The sequence below is a fragment of the Polypterus senegalus genome, chromosome 8, assembly GCF_016835505.1.
Source record: "Polypterus senegalus isolate Bchr_013 chromosome 8, ASM1683550v1, whole genome shotgun sequence".
Classification (NCBI taxonomy): domain Eukaryota; kingdom Metazoa; phylum Chordata; class Cladistia; order Polypteriformes; family Polypteridae; genus Polypterus; species Polypterus senegalus.
The window spans coordinates 146,024,695-146,042,445 of record NC_053161.1 but is presented as its reverse complement, the minus strand read 5'-3'; the positions used below and the strand labels follow the sequence as shown (position 1 = coordinate 146,042,445).

At 36.7% G+C, this 17,751-nt stretch overlaps 1 protein-coding gene across 7 annotated transcripts in view; it reads right to left on the bottom strand.

Annotated features, from left to right (window-relative positions):
- kcnc2 (potassium voltage-gated channel, Shaw-related subfamily, member 2) overlaps positions 1-17,751 on the bottom strand; it is a 326,666-nt gene that overhangs the window by 31,087 nt on the left and 277,828 nt on the right. For 6 of the 7 annotated variants that reach the window (XM_039761908.1, XM_039761911.1, XM_039761909.1 and 3 more), the window contains exon 2: positions 13,926-14,859. In XM_039761908.1, the coding sequence (XP_039617842.1) occupies positions 13,926-14,859 (934 nt within the window). Of the gene's footprint in view, positions 1-4,896; positions 5,674-13,925; positions 14,860-17,751 lie in introns of those variants that run through there. The other variant, XM_039761910.1, reaches the window with a different exon arrangement.

The following is a 17,751-nucleotide window of genomic DNA, read 5'->3' as shown; positions in this document are numbered from 1 at the left end:
TTTTATTGTTTAATAAAAGTACTGCACACTCTACACCTTCCCCTTGCTCCATGTGTGATTTGTCCTCATCTGCCTGCTCAATCGGTTACATTATCGACAGTGTTGGATTCAAAAGGCTCCCAAATTGGAAAAGGGAGCTTGGAGCGGATCCGCACCATCACAAGCACTAAATATATAACCAAACCTTTAGCTAATGTCTGCATCTGAGCAATGGTGGGTTTCACAGGTGCATTCTGAGACAGAGTCATGAGGTTTATCCAGGTCACATTTACTTCATTTCTGAGAACAAACTTTATTTCTGTCAAATTAGGCACATACTATCAAAAGTTTAAACTGTTAAATGTTGCACAAAAAGTGTATAAAAGCTTCCCTACTCTTATTACAGGCACACAACCACTCAAATATAGTAGCCAGCGTCGCTGGGTGTGTGACTAAATAAAATCCTTGCTTTGGACAACTAATTATAATGGTGTTTGTGATTTATTCTTATTTAGGTAAATACTTACATAACCCCTTCGAACAATAAGATGCAATTTAAATTTAAATCTTTCCTTTTTACTTGATTTAAAATTAAAAGAGGCCAGCATGTATTTAAAGGTTAAAGGTTTTCTGCACATAGCAACAATGGTACAAAGCAAAATAATAATAATAATAATATAATAATAAATCCATCCATTATCCAACCCACTATATCCTAACTACAGGGTCACGGGGATCTGCTGGAGCCAATCCCAGTCAACACAGGACGCAAGGCAGGAAACAAACACCAGGCAGGGTGCCAGCCCACTGCAGGGTGTGCACACACACACCAAGCACACACTAAGGACAATTTAGAATCGGCAATGCACCTAACCTGCATGTCTTTGAAACGTGGGAGGAAACATAATAATAATAATAACTAAAGTTAAGAGGCTGAGATGAGCTTAATGTCACTTGTTATTATAGGTCCCTGTCACGACCAACCCATGATTTTGCTGGGATTATTTGTTTAAACATACTGGGGCTACCTGTAAATTTCCTAGACTCGTGGTGGACACACAAAACCCTCTTATCCCGGGTAAGAAGGATCTTAAATAGTAAGTGAAAGGTCCACAGCCACTAGTTGCAGGTATGTTTATTGTCTAAACAAGAGTAAATTTGTGAGCAGCAATTTAATTACTCAAAGTCCACCTTCACCTAGCAAACCATCTCTTTCACTCATTACCATCACAAAATGTTGCTGGTTGCTAATGGCAAGAAGCACTTGGCAGATAAATAACACTTTTCCTTCTACAGTCACACTAGTCAGACACAACTGTTGGTTCACCTCTGATTCTCCTGATCTAACCTCCATTATTTTTATATTTAGACTTAAAAATCAGGTTTTAGACATTATACCACTGTTATATCGAATTATGATTTATTATATTTTGCACATTGTACTTTTGTATATTGTATAATGGTGTGGTATTTTTTATTTTGTAGGTCACTAGTGATACATCTATGGCTGAAACACCAAGACTGATTTCTAGCAAATGTATTGAATGGAAAAAACGTTCATTTGATTCTGTTCACTTCAGTGTTCTAGCAGTGATTTGGAATTATTTATTATTATTTGATATGATACACTTAAATCACAGACCCATTTGAGAAATGAACAACCTTATCATTTGGTGAAAATAGGTAAAGTCAAATTAGACTCAGCAACAACTTCTGTTGTATTATTTTGAATTTTCCAGAAAGCTCCACTAGACTGAGTACCACAAGCCTTGATCGCTACAACTTCACGGCAGCAGGAATGGATTATCCCCTCTGCTGACAACAAATGACATCTGTGAAGGAGCTACATGGCTATATCGGTAAGTGGGTTTAACAATTTATTCTCAAGCTGGGAAGGAGAGAATTTTTTATATTTCAAAATCCCCTCAGTTTATAGTTCCCAAAAAATGAATCCAGGAAAAGATCAAGCAGACTTTCATTTGTTGCTGCTCCACTATGGTTTATGGTGAACAGCTTCACTATATAAATAAGGACACTGTGAAGAGCTGTGTGCTGTCACCTCCAGTTTTCTGGGTTTGTTCATAGATTTGTAAATCCAGAGAATTTCTAGCAATTGTAGAATTTGTGAATTCATGTCTAGTCTTTGTTTACACCTGGCCATTTAGTAATAAATTCTGGGAACACCTATATGTGTGGAAGGAGTTTTATGACAGTTGGTCTATGGTTTCTGACCAAAACCAGAGCCAACAAAATAGAGAAAGAAAATGAGAATTGCTCTGTATTTTAGCCAATTTTTAGTGCTTCTTTTTTAAAGTATTTCTTTGCAGCAGAAGGGAGATTTGAGTATTTCAGATGGATGGGCAAGCAGAGTAGCCACGTCAAGTTCCTGATACAGTTTTGAACCAGTATAGTTCAACACAGCAAGACCACCGGGATATATTTTCTCTTTAGTTTTTTGTTCCTTTATACTCTTATTGTAATTATTCCTCCCTTGTTTTTTATGTAATAAGTCGTTCATATTGATAAAGAACTTGTTTCTGGTAATCTTTGTTCCAGGTTTCAGTGGTGCCACCACCTCAAACTACTTTGTTTGTTCTTTCTCACCATATAAAATAAAGACTGATAAATTAATTAATTGCTAGGCATTTTGATTTAAACCATAGTATAACTAATTCAGCCTCCATCTCTTTGACCCCACAGTACGTGGGTGTCGCTTATCCTGCTTATGCTCCAGTTGTATTCAATATTCGTAAACCTCTTTGGGATATATTCACTGTTAAAAATGTATTATATATAACACATTTGTTTCTTTGTTTTGTTAAAAACCACAAACATGTGGCAAAGTACAAAGGATTTGATGCACCATAAATTAATGCAAGTGTTTGGAGTTGAGAGTGTGCAGCTCAAATCACCACATCAAAACAATGCTTATCAGTGTGAAAAATTGTGACAAATATATATATAGATCTTTTTAAACCCATTAATATACACAATATGACCAAAACTTTGTGAAGACCTGTGCATCACACATAGTTGAGCTTGTTGGACAACCAGTTTCAAACCCATTGGCATTATTAAGCATTTAGCTCCCTTTTTGTGGGTACAGCAGCCTCCACTCTTCTGGGAAACATTTCCACAATAATTTGGAGTGTATCTCTGGGAATTTATGTCCATTTAGAGCATGTGTAAGGTCACATACTGATCTTTGATGAGAAGACCTGCCTCACAATCAGCATTCCAGTTCATCTGAAAGGTGTTCACTAGGGTTGTGATCAGGGCTCTGTGTAGGCCACATTAATTCTTCCATGTTTTTATGAATGTGATTTTGTGTACAGTCATGCTGGAACAGAAATAAGCCTTCCCCCCAACTGTTGTCACAACTTGCACACAATTTTCTACAATGTCTTTGATTGTTGTAGTATTAACACTAACTTTTCACTGGAACCAAGGAGCCTAGCCTAAACCCTGAAAAACAGGCCCAGCTCATTATTCCTCCTCTATCAAACTTCACAGTAGGCACTATGGAGTCAGAAAGGCAGCATTCTCCTGGTATCCACTATCCAAAATTCATCCATCAGACTGCCAGACTTCATCATAGCAGAGAGCATGTTTTTCACTACTGCAGAATTCAATAACAGCTTGCTTTACACCACTCCAGCCAACACTTGACGTAGCACATAGTGATCTAAAGGTTGTGTGCTGATGCTCAATCATGTTAACCCATTTTCTGAAGCTCCTGATGCATAATTTGTGTGCTGATGTTACATCTAGAGGCAGTTTGGAACTCTGTTGTGAGTGCTTTAACAGGAAATAGGTGATTTTTTATATACTCGACAGCCCTGCTTTGTGAGTTTGTATGGTCTACCACTTTGTGGCTCCTAGATTCTTCCTCTTCATAATAATAGCATTCAATGATGGCCAGCTCAGATGTAGCAGCGTACAAATTTCATATACTGACTTGTGGCAAAGGTAACGTCTTATGATAGTGCCAGTAGCCAGGTAAGATCAGTATGATCATTTCTACTGCCAATGTTTGTCAATAAAGATTATGTGCCTATATCTTTATGCACCTGTTAACAATGTGTGTGACTGAAACACCTGAACTCATTTGGGGCAGTGTCTACATACCTTTGGTCATATACTATATAAATATTTGTGTGTTTTTAAAGTGTATATCAGAAATATTCGGATACCTCAAGGCTCGTACCCCTCTCCTTGCTGAAAAGTACCAGAAGTACATAGACCTGGATAATCACTTAGAAGACAACCTGTGTAAGCCTAACATTGCACAACCAAAGAAGTGGAGCAGAGAGTAGAGGGACCACTCCTTCTGGTTAAACACCCAACAAAGGATATAAAAATGAATGAACGGAAGTGAATTATTGATTACCTACACTTCTGCAAGAGCAACAAACTCAGAGAGGGCTTGTGCCAGACTACCCATAAGGCAGAATCCAGTATGGAGAGAATTCATGCAAAAGAGAAGTGGTCACTGACACATTACAAATATTATAAAGACCTGTTTTGAAAGATTTCATTCGGAATCCACGTGCTCCCCAATGGCTCTCTCTATCACTTTTATATATATTATATATAGTATACTGGATATGTGTGAAAAACTGGGCCATTGTAGTCAGTGTGCACACACATACCCATTTATATGTGAATAATTATTGGTGACACCCCCTCCACATTGACCCCTACTTTTCACACAAAGCTAGAAACACCACAACCATAAACTGTCAAATGCAAAAATGCACGAATGTATGACTTGTACTGCAGAATTTATTTATTGTACAGAACACATTGTTGATAAGGATGTACCTTTCGTACCAACCACAAACAAAACCAAAGTTTGTCTTCTCTGGGATCTTTGCAGTCTAGAGTCTTCTTTTTCAGTCATCCTTTACTAACTGGTCTTAGTTTGTATATAGTTATATTCATCCATCCATCCACAAGTTTCCTAAACCTGGAAATTCCAATTCATATTCATGGAGAGCCAGAACCAATTCTAGCAGCAACAGACATAAGACAAGTACCAGTCCTTGAGGGGACACCAAGCCACCAAAGGGAGTACTCACGGGCATCCCCACGCTTTCTCATACTTGACCAATTATCTTAACCTCCATGTCTTTGTGATATCGGAAGAAAATCTGAATTAACTGAGCAAAAGTCATGCAGTGACTGCTGCAAGATTCAAAATGGCCTTTTGGAGCTGTGAGGGTGTGGCACTAACCACTACACCTCAGTAAAGAAACCTTGACAACTTTTAAGAAGAATCTGGATGAGATATTGAAATTGCTTAGCTATTAGCTAAACAAATGGGCTTGATGAACTAAATGGTCTCCTCTCGTTTGTCAAATGTCTTATGTTCTTATGGACTTTGACCATTAGGAGTTCTTAAGATCCGGGATTCATAAAATGAAAAATAGAAATGTACATTTAACATCATAAATATGCAAAGTACATCCAATATGTTAGATAGATGATTTGTATGATGACTTCCTTGTGACATTCTTTTTGCTGATGCACATTTTCCTTGACTTTAGGGAATAAGCAGAAGTTGTAGGAAGCCAGATTCTCACGGATATGGTAGTGGCTTGGCAAGAGTGATGATTGATGAAATTTTAAAAAAGGGTGGAAGTTTATATGGACCATCCGCACTGATTTTCATTTTTGCACTGCCATGGCTTCCTGTTAGATTAGAAAAATAGTAATAATAATAATAAATAAGTAGAATTCAATTCACTTTTCTATGCACAGCGAACTTTCCATTGAAAAGCTTTGAGCACTGAACACTTTCACACATATAGTTAAAATATACCACAACACAACATTTAATAAAACACAAAAACCCATGCAACATGTACATTCAAATACACATATACGAGGTAGAGTCAGAAATAAACCAAACTTTGTATACGGCACAGCAAAGACAACAATTGTGACAATGAAAATTGTTAGAGAATGCATGGAAATGACGTATTGGAAGAAACAAAATTTTGTTATAATTTTAACTACGGCCTTTACCCTGCTTTCTAAAGGTAACTTCCAAGAAGGGTACAGCAGATGCACAGCTTTTGTGATGCAGTATTACAATTGGAAATTGTTCATTCCATGTGGTGCACCATTCCACCTCCCGTCAGCTATCCACCACTAAATTATAACCGTCTTAGAAATTATATTGTGCATCATATTCATGACAAATACACTAAACTGACCATTGACAGGCTTTTATACAGCAGACATCATTCACATGGTCACAGGAGTTGTCTTTGCGGCATACCATGCAAAGTTTACCTTGAGTCCACTTACGTATTCATATATTTGAATGTAACAAGTGCATTGTGTTTGTGTTTTTATCAAATGATATTTTGGGGTTTATTTAACTTACTGTATTTATATGTTGGTATAGCATGTTGGTTTATTATCACCAAAATAAAAAGGGTGGTCAGTCCCAAAGAAAGAATTGATTATTTTGTGATCAGGAGATGAGTTAAATGTATTTTCTGGGACTAAATGAGAGAATAGCCAGGAAGCAGACTGAGTCAATGCAACGAGAAATATAAGAATATCAATTGTCTAAGTTGAAAAAGTAGTTGGATACCTAAAGTCCTAACTAATGAACCTTTTACCTAAATGCTGTGCAAAAGAATATCGAAAACAAGATTGGAAACGAGGACCAGGCAATCAAATGTCAGTCCATAAACATGGCAAGGTCAAAACCAGAAAATCAGTCCAATCTTTCATCAAACCAAAACTAAATACTGTTTCAAAGTCACAGAAACGTAGACAAAAATTCTAATACTGAAAAGAGAAAAACTAAAGCAAATTATTTCAGGGACAATCCATTAAATACAGATAATGAGGATGTGCAAAGCTCAAACTTTATAACTTTGACCTGGATATGTCATGTGTAGCACTTCCAGGTCGTTTCCATAGTAATGTTGAAGCAATACTGCCACAAAATGATGGTGGACTGAAATAAAAAAAATGTCATCAAGAAAAGATGCCAAAAAATGATCAGCTATATCTAGCCTTGGAGGCGTAGCAAAAAAGAACGTATTTCAGTAATGGATTCAGATTCCCAAGAACCATTATGACTAAATAATAAACTAAACAAAAAATCCAAAAAGGAGCAAACAATTATGAACAAAGAACCTTTGCAACACAAACTAATCAATGTGTTCACATTAAAATTCTTTTTGTTTTAATTGTTAACTAAAGCTTGGGCATTGTTGTTACTGTGCCACAATCTTATTGTCATGAGTCACGTTTATCATTCAATTTTCCTGGGAAGGATAAACAGAACAGACCTCAAATGAACTTGAACAGGATTAATACTGCAATACCATTATTTGTTGGCAGGAATCTTTTATGTCTAGAATTTCAATTGTATATGTTGTATTTTGAAAGTTATTAACTCTTATATGTTGGTATTTAATAATACTGCAACACAGTATTTATTTGTTTTTATTTAGAGGTCGCCATTTTGGAACCTGTTTGCTAGGTGGTTGCTAGGGTCACGTTAGTTTTGACGATCGTATAAATAGCTTTCACTTGAAAAAGTTTCTATGCAACTTTGTGGCTTTCTAAAGAAACCTTTGTGCTAGAAACACTTTCGTGTTTGTTTTCCGTTTTTGACCCTGCTTTGTTTTCTTTCTTATATTACAAGTTTGTCTTATCCTTCAGTTTTGTTGCCTAGTCTTTTGTCTTTCCAGTTTCGATTCTTGCCTGTCTACTGATGTATCTTCCTGGTCCCTATAACTGGTCTGCTCGTTTTTTTCCCAATGCCAGGACATTTAAATAATGTCAGTGTGATGATTTCATGATATCACCATGGTGATAGTAGTCATGGTAGCAACTGAGTAATTAATGATCTACAACATTGCTGACTCCATGAAACTAAACCAGGAAATACTGGTGCCCACAACAAAAACACCTCACAAAATGGCATCAACATACAGTAACATCTCAAAAAGCAATTTTTAAGAAACATAAGAAAAATAATCAGAATAAGGAAAAAAGTTATAGAAAATGAAAATGTGTTTTTGAAAACCATGAATTATAATAGGTTTCAGCAGATGCCAGCTCCAGAAGACTACATGAATGTGTGCTCGGTCACTGTATGGGCTTCTCTTCAGGTACTCTGGTGTGTGTGTGCGTTTGATTATTTTAAAATGAAAACATTGCTTACAATTTTTAAATGCAGTTGATAAATTAGGCACTTGATATATATGTAACTGTTATGGTTCATACATAAGTGTCTTTTTTTGAATTATTGATACATAATGTAAAAAGAAATACTCAAGTATGAAAACGCTACCTTGACCAAAGTGCTGCCTGAGGGATTTGTGTTGTTGCCTCACCCAAACATTTACAAATTTTCAAGACACCAATAAAAATGGAGCACACTGCAGTAGACGCAAGAAAGCTCACCTGGCAAATGAGCTAGTGTCTCTCTGGTAGTCAGATACCGTAGCTAGTCTGGAAATGGAAGAAGCCATTGAGGAGAAATCAAGTTTTGATGGAGAAGACAGTCACCCCTGCCTGACAGCAAAGAACAGTAGATAGAAGGGGCTTCTTATTTTCTCCAGATTTACTGTTCATTTTGTATTTGCTTCATTGTGCTACCCATATCACATAAGTGTAGTGAAAAATAAATTTTACAAAATTAAGAAGTCAACAGATGTTTATATATGCTTTTAGGAATGTGTTTATGAGTACTGTTGGTATACTTGCTCTACTGTTTGCTAAATCCTTTATCGCGTTGTGCTATTATTAGGTTTTTAAAGACAGCACTTCCATCTGTTAGAAGTAAATAATATGCTAAGAAATGTTCATCTTTGTTATACAAAAAAATTTAAATAGCATAACAGATTAAGTAAATAAAATGCACATCACTTGATTGGTAACAGATTGTGTCACAGAAATATCTATAAACAGTATATACTGTATATGGGTTGTCACAGACGTGCGTTTAGGAGACAGCTAAAGGGCCTGGGGAACTGTAATACTACACCAGACCAGGAAGTGGCAGAGTGTGCTGACTGTCTCTCTCAGTTTCTTGCAGACCATCCCCAGGAAATTTTACCAGGTTCAGACACCTCTGATGGCGTCACTTCCAGCACCTCTGATGGCGTCACTTCCGGTTCCGGACTAGGTGACATCATTTCCTTTCCCAGCCCTTAAAACAACCATCTTACCTCCAAATAATCAGTTCTGTTTTGGACATCAAAAACTTTTTCAGCTGGGAAATAATATACGGGTGGCTGCCCCAAACCTTTATAATGTCTGGAGACTCAATCTTATAACAGGGTATACATATAAGCACATGGGTAGGAACGTAATTCATTACTTTGGGTTTCAAAGAATTAAATTTAGCAAAATCACATTTATTGAAGGTATTGATTTACATTTAACTATGAGACCCGACAGTTCTCAGTATTAGCTGTGGAAGAAATGACTATTCCTGAATGTATTCATTCAGTCTTTTGGCATTGCCTATACATCCATGTGTAATTAAATCTGGACTTGTATAAATAATCAATATGCTTTCATTCTTTATCTAATCAGTAAATATATTCATATTTCTTCCTATCTCCCATTAAGAAAAGAACTTTAGAGGTCATTTGCTACCTTTCATGTTAGGTGCATGACATAAGCAATCTTACAACGCAATAAAACAGAATTATTCATAGTCGTCAATCAACTTAAGACAAACATCTTTTGAATTTGGGAGCATACCAGAGTACCAACAGAAAATCTTTGTACAAATGGAAAATCAGGAAAACTGCTCATAGAAAGTGACCAAGCTGTAATTCGAGTAAGGTTCTGGGAATTTGAGGCGGTAGTTCTAAAAGCGCCTCATATCAGACTTTCAATCAATTCATCTTCTGAAATATCAAGCCTGAGTGGAATGCCTATTCACCAAAAGAAACACATGCATCCACTTTCATTAACTCTGAGCCAGTTTAGATATACCAGCTGTGGAAAAATATATTTTCAATTTGTATTGTATTTATGTAGAAATATGTCTGTATTCATCATATGTATTCTGCTTTATTAACTTTAAAACCTGTCGCTAGCAAAGTGTTTTTTGTTGTTTAACAATAAGTAATGAACTGGGCTTCATGAATGTTAAATAGTTTCATTTGTTTAAGTTTCAACCAAATCTGTATCTTTAAAGGTACTTATCAAATATATCATACCCATAAAATATTTCCACAGGCTCTCATAAGTGTTATGTGAAGGTGACGTAACTTATGTCCTGTTTTGGTTAAAGGAGTTAGAGTTTAAGGATAGGCTTTTACTGATAAGACAATTAATGATCTCTGTAAGCAATACTAATATGTTTGATAATTAAGGGTCACTGAAAAGGTCACCAGACATGAACCAGCTCTTATTTAGTATAAACTAAGCAGTTTGGGGTTGATTTGTGATGTGACTAGGGCTGGAAGGCGATTTTCCAGCTATATAGAGTGCACACTGTGTTAATGTTTAATGTTAAAGTTCTGGATCAGCATTAATGCTAAAAAGACATAATTTTGTTATATTATATAACGACCCCTGTGCAAGCGATACGCGCTAGCCACTTCGCGTCTCTGCTGCTCGCGTATGGGTAAGCGGATGTACAATTTTAACAGATTGTTATTTTTCAATGGGAACTGTTACCTATGCATAATAGAACTAACTATTTTACGTTACAGCGAGTAATTAACCATAGTTAAAAATAATAAAACATAATAAATTGAAATAAAATTGTTTCATGTTTTAGAGGTATTTGTTGAGTTATGCGTTTTCGTTCTGTTTGGCTTTGAAATCAACACGCAAATACTTTTTAAACTTCTGTCTTTGATGTCTTCATCTTTCCCAACTATTATCACTGACAATTCGTCACATGTTGGTTTAATATAAATGCAACCATGATCTTTCGGATTCATATAGAAATCCAAGGGAACTTCTTTGTCCATGTTTTGCAGATAAATTTCGTATAAAGTGCGATACTTCTGGACGTATGGATTTGTATCCATTATTGGCTGTAGAATTTCTAATACATCTGATCGTTTAACTCTTTCAATTCTATGTTGCATTGCTTCTCTGTGATCATAAATATAAAACTGACAGAATTGTGGTTTCTTTGAAATTACATTTGTAGTAGCTTTAATTGTTCCGGGACCACAGATTCTCATTGTGTATGGTCCTGAATTGTGTTAATCTAAGTTTTGAGCACTGATTGTTGTGAATGCGAACAGATTATTGTAGATTTGAATATTTTGCCTGTAGTGTTTGTGGATTTCACTTTCACCAGACAACAAATCTTTTAATTCTCGTGGATACGCCTTTTCATTGGGAAGAAACACTACTTTTCCCTGATGGAAACACAAAGTAGATGATCTACAAGTCTCCAACTTAAACTTTAAAGCCGAACGATATCTACATATTTCTGTCATATCACCTGCTATGTCCATATATTCAATCTGATTTTGCTGTTCCGTTATTTCACCGAGTAATAATTTCCATTTGTTAGCGCGTCTCGCGGGACTTGGAAAAAAGTCTTGTCTCAAGATTTCCTATTATAATAGAGAGATATAGGTAAAATCCAAAATTTGTCTGTCTGTATGCCTGTCTGCTTTTCATGAGAGAACTACTACGGATTTAGGTCAGGTTTTTTCTAGAATTTGCTTGAACATTCCGATTGATTTTGCAACTTCTCTCATCATGCTAAGAATCATAGTTCGCTATCAGGAGCAAAATATTCATGATAATTTGAGACAGAGGCTGCAGGCCGAGGAGAGGGGGAAGTGTGAATTCAGGAGTAGGGAGTCAGTCTACCTATGTGTTTTAGAGTGCACCTTGCCTCCGCTTAGGTAGCAAAACCTTTTTGTTTATTGATTTTTAAAGTTTGTCCTGTTTCACTACTACACGGGGGATGGCTAGTATATATATATGTCCTTACGACATGGCAAAAGCATAAGAAGAATACTTATCTAAATATTAGAAACCTTACTCAGATACATACGTACAGTACCTGCACTCATTCATGCCAGTTCAATTGAACTGTTGAACTGTTTTCAATTGAACTGTTTACAATCAATCAATCAAAACTACATATTTTTGGGATGTGCGAAGAACTAGGAGTAACCAAAGAAAGAATGTATGTATGGATTTATTGAGATCAGGCAATCAATTAATCAATTAAATAAGTAATTTTATATTAACCTGCCGTGTAGAAAAAATATTAATAGCCACACTGGACTAGAAAAAGACTTTCGACCCTCAAGAGGCACAGCTAAACAGGAATTCAGCACAAACATCAAGTGTACTATTCTGTCTGTAATTGTGAGGATGTAGCTACAAAAAGATTCCACCAGTGATGCCCTGTTTAAAACTTAGGAATTTACTACAGCAACAACTTGCTATCCTTGGTATCCTGCAACAGCCTGCTATCCACTTACTTCTTTCCAGACTGCTGACTGAAGCTGCTTGGCATGGTTTTTATACGACATATGAGTTGTCCTCTGTTTCCGTTAAAATTATAATAAGGTCCGTAGTGACATTTTAAAGTAACATAGATAACAACCACGATGAATGAGTTCAGTAACCTGAAGAAACATCAAAAATCTAACTCAAAGCTTCTAGGATCTAATTATGTGATTATTGCAGCAAGTAAAGTGCAGAATCAGTTTGACGTCTCAATAAAGCAACGCTCAGTTTTAAACTTTAAATACAACATCAGCAAATCGTATACACATATTATCTTTTGGAACCTTTTGTTTTTGTGACCGCTTTCATCTAGATTGTGTGTTTTGAAACTTGTTCTCCACTTACCACACATTAAAATGTTGAAGGAGAATATCACTCAGTTCAACTGAAGGTGTGCTAATGGCCTTTTCAGTGCACAATCATGCCACTGATATGTTTTGAAATGTGCTGGCTTCCTTTTTAAAGCAAAATATGAACAGGGAAACCCCAACTTGATCAGCCATACATTCATTTGACAGAAAAAAGTGAGATCCTGCAAATCAGCTACAATGGAGTTGAACCCGTTCCTAATGTTGACCAATCAATTATTTCCCAAAAAATGACTCATCATTTAATGTAATAACTAATTATTGCTCAAGAAAACATTAATTACTGCTCTACATTTCACAGTTTTTTTATGCTTTTTTGAAAATTCTGCTAAATTTGCAGGTCTATTCTGCTGTGATTGGTGATGAGTAGAGTTGACCCCTTTGTGATTAGAAACAAGAATATACTGCATATTTTATTTATATATATATATATATATATATATATATATATATATATATATATATATTTACACCCTGAAAAAATAATCCCACACAAAAATACACAGACACAAACATACACACATTCTGAATCTATTTCATGTTATATGTAGAACAACACAGCACAATGAAACATTTACTGTAACAACACATGAAGCAAGGCCCACGCAAGCCAAGCACTGCATCAAGCATAGCATACAAGAGGGCAACATGCACTCCTTGACCAAAAAAAAAATGAAAAACACAATGGAACGGGAATATATAGACAACTTCTTTTAGAATACAAAGACAATAAATAATACATGACAGCAGAAGCTGCCTGCCTGGGGAACCTCTGCTATAGAACACTGACGAGGACTGGTGATTCGGCTGAATGATAACCTTCACTTCACCCAGAATGAGCGCTAATCCGTTTTTAATTACCTGCATCTAGGCAGCATTGGTGCATTGCTCTTCTACTACTGAAAACGCTGAGAGAATACACTTGCATTCATCTGATTTCTAAGGTAACCAGGGAATGATCATGCTGTTTTTCTGGATCTGGGTATTTGCAATCAGGTGTCTGAGCAAAAAACAGCACTTTAGTTTGATTCTAAAGTATGAGGTAGGTCTATATATTCATCATGTGCTGGGCAGTTACGCATGCTCCCCTACCTGATCGGTTGTGTTCCAGCAGCCTGTGTTCTTTGCTATGACAAATGTCACTTTGGGTACTATTGCAAGCCATGTTCAGGTCCATCTTGCAGTAGGTGGGAGATCCACCCTGAGGAGCTTGAGGGATGTGCTTCTTCCTCTTACGTGGAAGCTTTTGTTTTGCCATGGCTAGCGAATAGTACATTCCAAAGTTATTCACGATGACAGGAACGGGCATGGCTATTGTGAGCACTCCAGCCAATGCACAGAGCGCCCCTACTACCATTCCTGACCAGGTCTTAGGGTACATATCACCATATCCTAAGGTGGTCATGGTCACAACTGCCCACCAGAATCCAATGGGGATATTTTTGAACTGAGTATGGTGGCTGGCAGTTGGATCACTTGGGCTTGCTCCTATTCTTTCAGCATAATAGATCATGGTGGCAAATATTAAAACTCCCAGAGCCAAAAATATGATAAGCAGCAAAAATTCATTAGTACTAGCTCGAAGAGTGTGCCCAAGGACTCGGAGGCCCACAAAATGGCGGGTTAGCTTGAAAATTCTCAAAATTCTGACAAACCTTACCACCCTGAGGAAGCCCAATACATCTTTAGCAGCTTTGGAGGAAAGTCCACTCAGCCCTACTTCCAAATAAAACGGCAAGATTGCCACAAAGTCAATGATATTCAGGAGGTTTTTGACAAATTCAAGCTTGTCAGGGCAGAATATGATACGCACAAGAAATTCAAATGTAAACCACAATACGCAGACTCCCTCGATGTACGTTAACACTGGATCAGTCTCAATCTCAAACTGTGTACTCATTTCCATGATGCTCCCGTTCCTTATTAGTTCAGTTTTGTTGATCACGGTGTTGAAAGCCTCATGGGTTTCCAGGCAAAATGTTGTGATGGAGACGAGGATGAAAAATAAGGAGGCAAAAGCGATGAACTGCAAAGAGAAGAGAAAAGAAAAGGAGTTCAAATTAAATTTACGCACAGAGCTCATAGGGATTATCCATAAACACTCATACAGTAAATATCTGGAACATTTTTATTCTTTACAGATAAGTAAACAGTGAAGCTATTTTGTAAAGTCTTGCAATAAACATATACACAAACTGTTTTTGTAATGGCAACAAAACCAATTTATTAGATTGCTAATTGTTTAAGCGATAAAGTAAGGAATTTCCCTTTGGAAATCAATAAAATCTATCTATCTATCTATCTATCTATCTATCTATCTATCTATCTATCTATCTATCTATCTATCTATCTATCTATTTTTCTCATTTATTATGCCTTTAAAAGAATTTTTGCATTTTTTTCAACTCATCCACCTATCAAATGATCTGTCTGTCCATTCTTTTTGGCCATCTATTTCTAAGGCTGCCTATTCTGATAAAATGCTCTGTTGCAAAGAACTGAATATGATGGACCAGATGGCTCTCTCCAGCTATTTATTGTGTAGCCAGAGGTGAAATGCTGTATTTGTAATTATAGCACGATATTATTGGCCTAGAAGTATTTGTACCGAGTCATCAAGTCTACTCTGAAGTTTCTCCAGATTTATTAGCTCCACTTCCTACCAAGAGAGGAAGCAAACCAGCTGTTGTACAGTCGTGTCCAAAGGTTTTGAGAATGACACAAATATTAATTTTCACAAAGTTTGCTGACTCCATTTTTATAATGACAGTTTTACATATACTCCATAATGTTATGAAGATTGATCAGATGAACTGCATTTAATTGCAAAGTCCCTCTTTGCCATGAAAATTAACTTAATCCCAAAAAACCCACTTCCACTGATGTTGTGAAGAAGGCTTCAGGGCACCCAAGAAAGTCCAGCATGTGCCAGGACCGTTTCCTAAAGTTGATTCAGCTGAGAGATCGGGGCACACCAGTGTAGAGCTTGCTCAGGAATGGCAGCAGGCAGGTGTGAGTGCATCTGCATGGACAGTGAGGAAGGTGGAGACTTTTGGAGGATGGTATGGTGTCAAGAAGGGCATCAAAGAAAAACATCAGGGACAGATTGATATTCTACAAAAGGTACATGGATTGGACGGCGGACAACTGGGGTAAAGATATTTTCTCTGATGACTCCCCTTTCCAATTGTTTGTTGCATCCGGAAAAAAGATGCAGAGAAGAAAAGGAGAGCGCTACCATCAGTCCTGTGTCATGCCAACAGTAAAGCATCCTGAGACCATTTATGTGTGGGGTTGCTTCTCAGCCTTGTGAGTAGGCTCACTCACAATTTTTCCTAAGAACACAGCAATGAATAAAGAAGGCTACCAACACATCCTCCAATGCCTTTTCCAGAATGATGGAGCACCGTGCCATAAGGTAAAAGTGATAACTAAGTGGCTTGGATGAATCAAACATCAAAATTTTGGGTCCATGTTATTACTTCCTGAAAAGACTGAGGGAAGTTCATCTTCCAGCACTCATCCTCACTACCTTCTCAAAGAGGACTGTTGAGAGCAGCCTGAGCAGCCGCATCACTGGTTTGGGAATTGCATCATCCTGGATAGCAAGAATCTGCAGCAGATAATGAGGACAGCTGAGAAGATCATAGGAGTCACTCTTTATTCTATCATGGATAATGTACACCACATGATGCATCCACAAAGCTACCAGCATTGAGAAGGATCTGATGCACCCTTCACATAAACTATTTACCCTCCTGCCATTTGGAAAAAGGTACCTTCACTACCAGAATGTGTAATAGTTTGTTCCCTGAAGCCATCAGACTCCTAAACTCTAAAAGACTATATTGATAACACACCTTTCACCTCAACTAGGTCATGTCTTTATACTTAGTATTATATTTACTATATTTATTATTATACTGTTACATTATTTAGATTTCCAGTGTCATGTTTACATCTGTTCTTTCTATTATGATATTGTCATATTTGGTATAACCTGCAACATTTTTTGCACACTTAGATATCATAAATGTGTATTGGTCTGCGCTGCACTTTCTCGCTTGTATCACTGTTTGTCTTTGCACTGTCTTGTGCTGTTTGCACATGCTTGCACTTTACGTTGTTAGTTTTTTTTTTTTGTAGTTTTGTGTTCTAGATAGATAGATAGATAGATAGATAGATAGATAGATAGATAGATAGATAGATAGATAGATAGATAGATAGATAGATAGATACTTTATTAATCCCAAGGGGAAATTCACATAATTTCTAGGTAGCACTGTGGTTCTGGAGGACCATTATTTCGTTTCACTGTGTATTGCTTAATTGTATGTGGTTCAAATGACAATAAAGGTTATTTGACTTGACTTGACTTTATGATAGGCTCATTAAAAGAATTTACAATAATAAAGAAATTTCAGATGTACACATGTCTGGTGTCCTTGGTCATGTACTTGGTTTGTGTCCTTAATCACAAAGTATCAGGCTCTCTACACCTTGAAATCTATAATCAATTAAAAAAAATAGACAAACTACAAAGTAATAGGACTTACACACTGACTGGAGTTTATGGAATTCATTTAACAAATGACCCTGTGGTAGCCTTGGACTTCCATTTGCAGGACTAGGTTCTGCTAGGATGGCACTGTAGTCTGGTAGCAAAATATTTTTATGATCTCAAATGATCTTAAAGGATTGACTCTGAATTGGGTTATTTATGATTTCTTTCTGCCAGTAATTATTGATGCTGAAGATGTAGGAAATTATATGGGGTGCAGAGTCACAGACAGAGAGGGAAAGTGTGGCCAGAGCCTTAAAAGAGAGTAATTAGAATATTAAACAAAAACTCATAATAAACTAACTGATATGGAGAAAAGATCAAAAAAAGTTTTATCATAGCAGATAGGCCATTGTC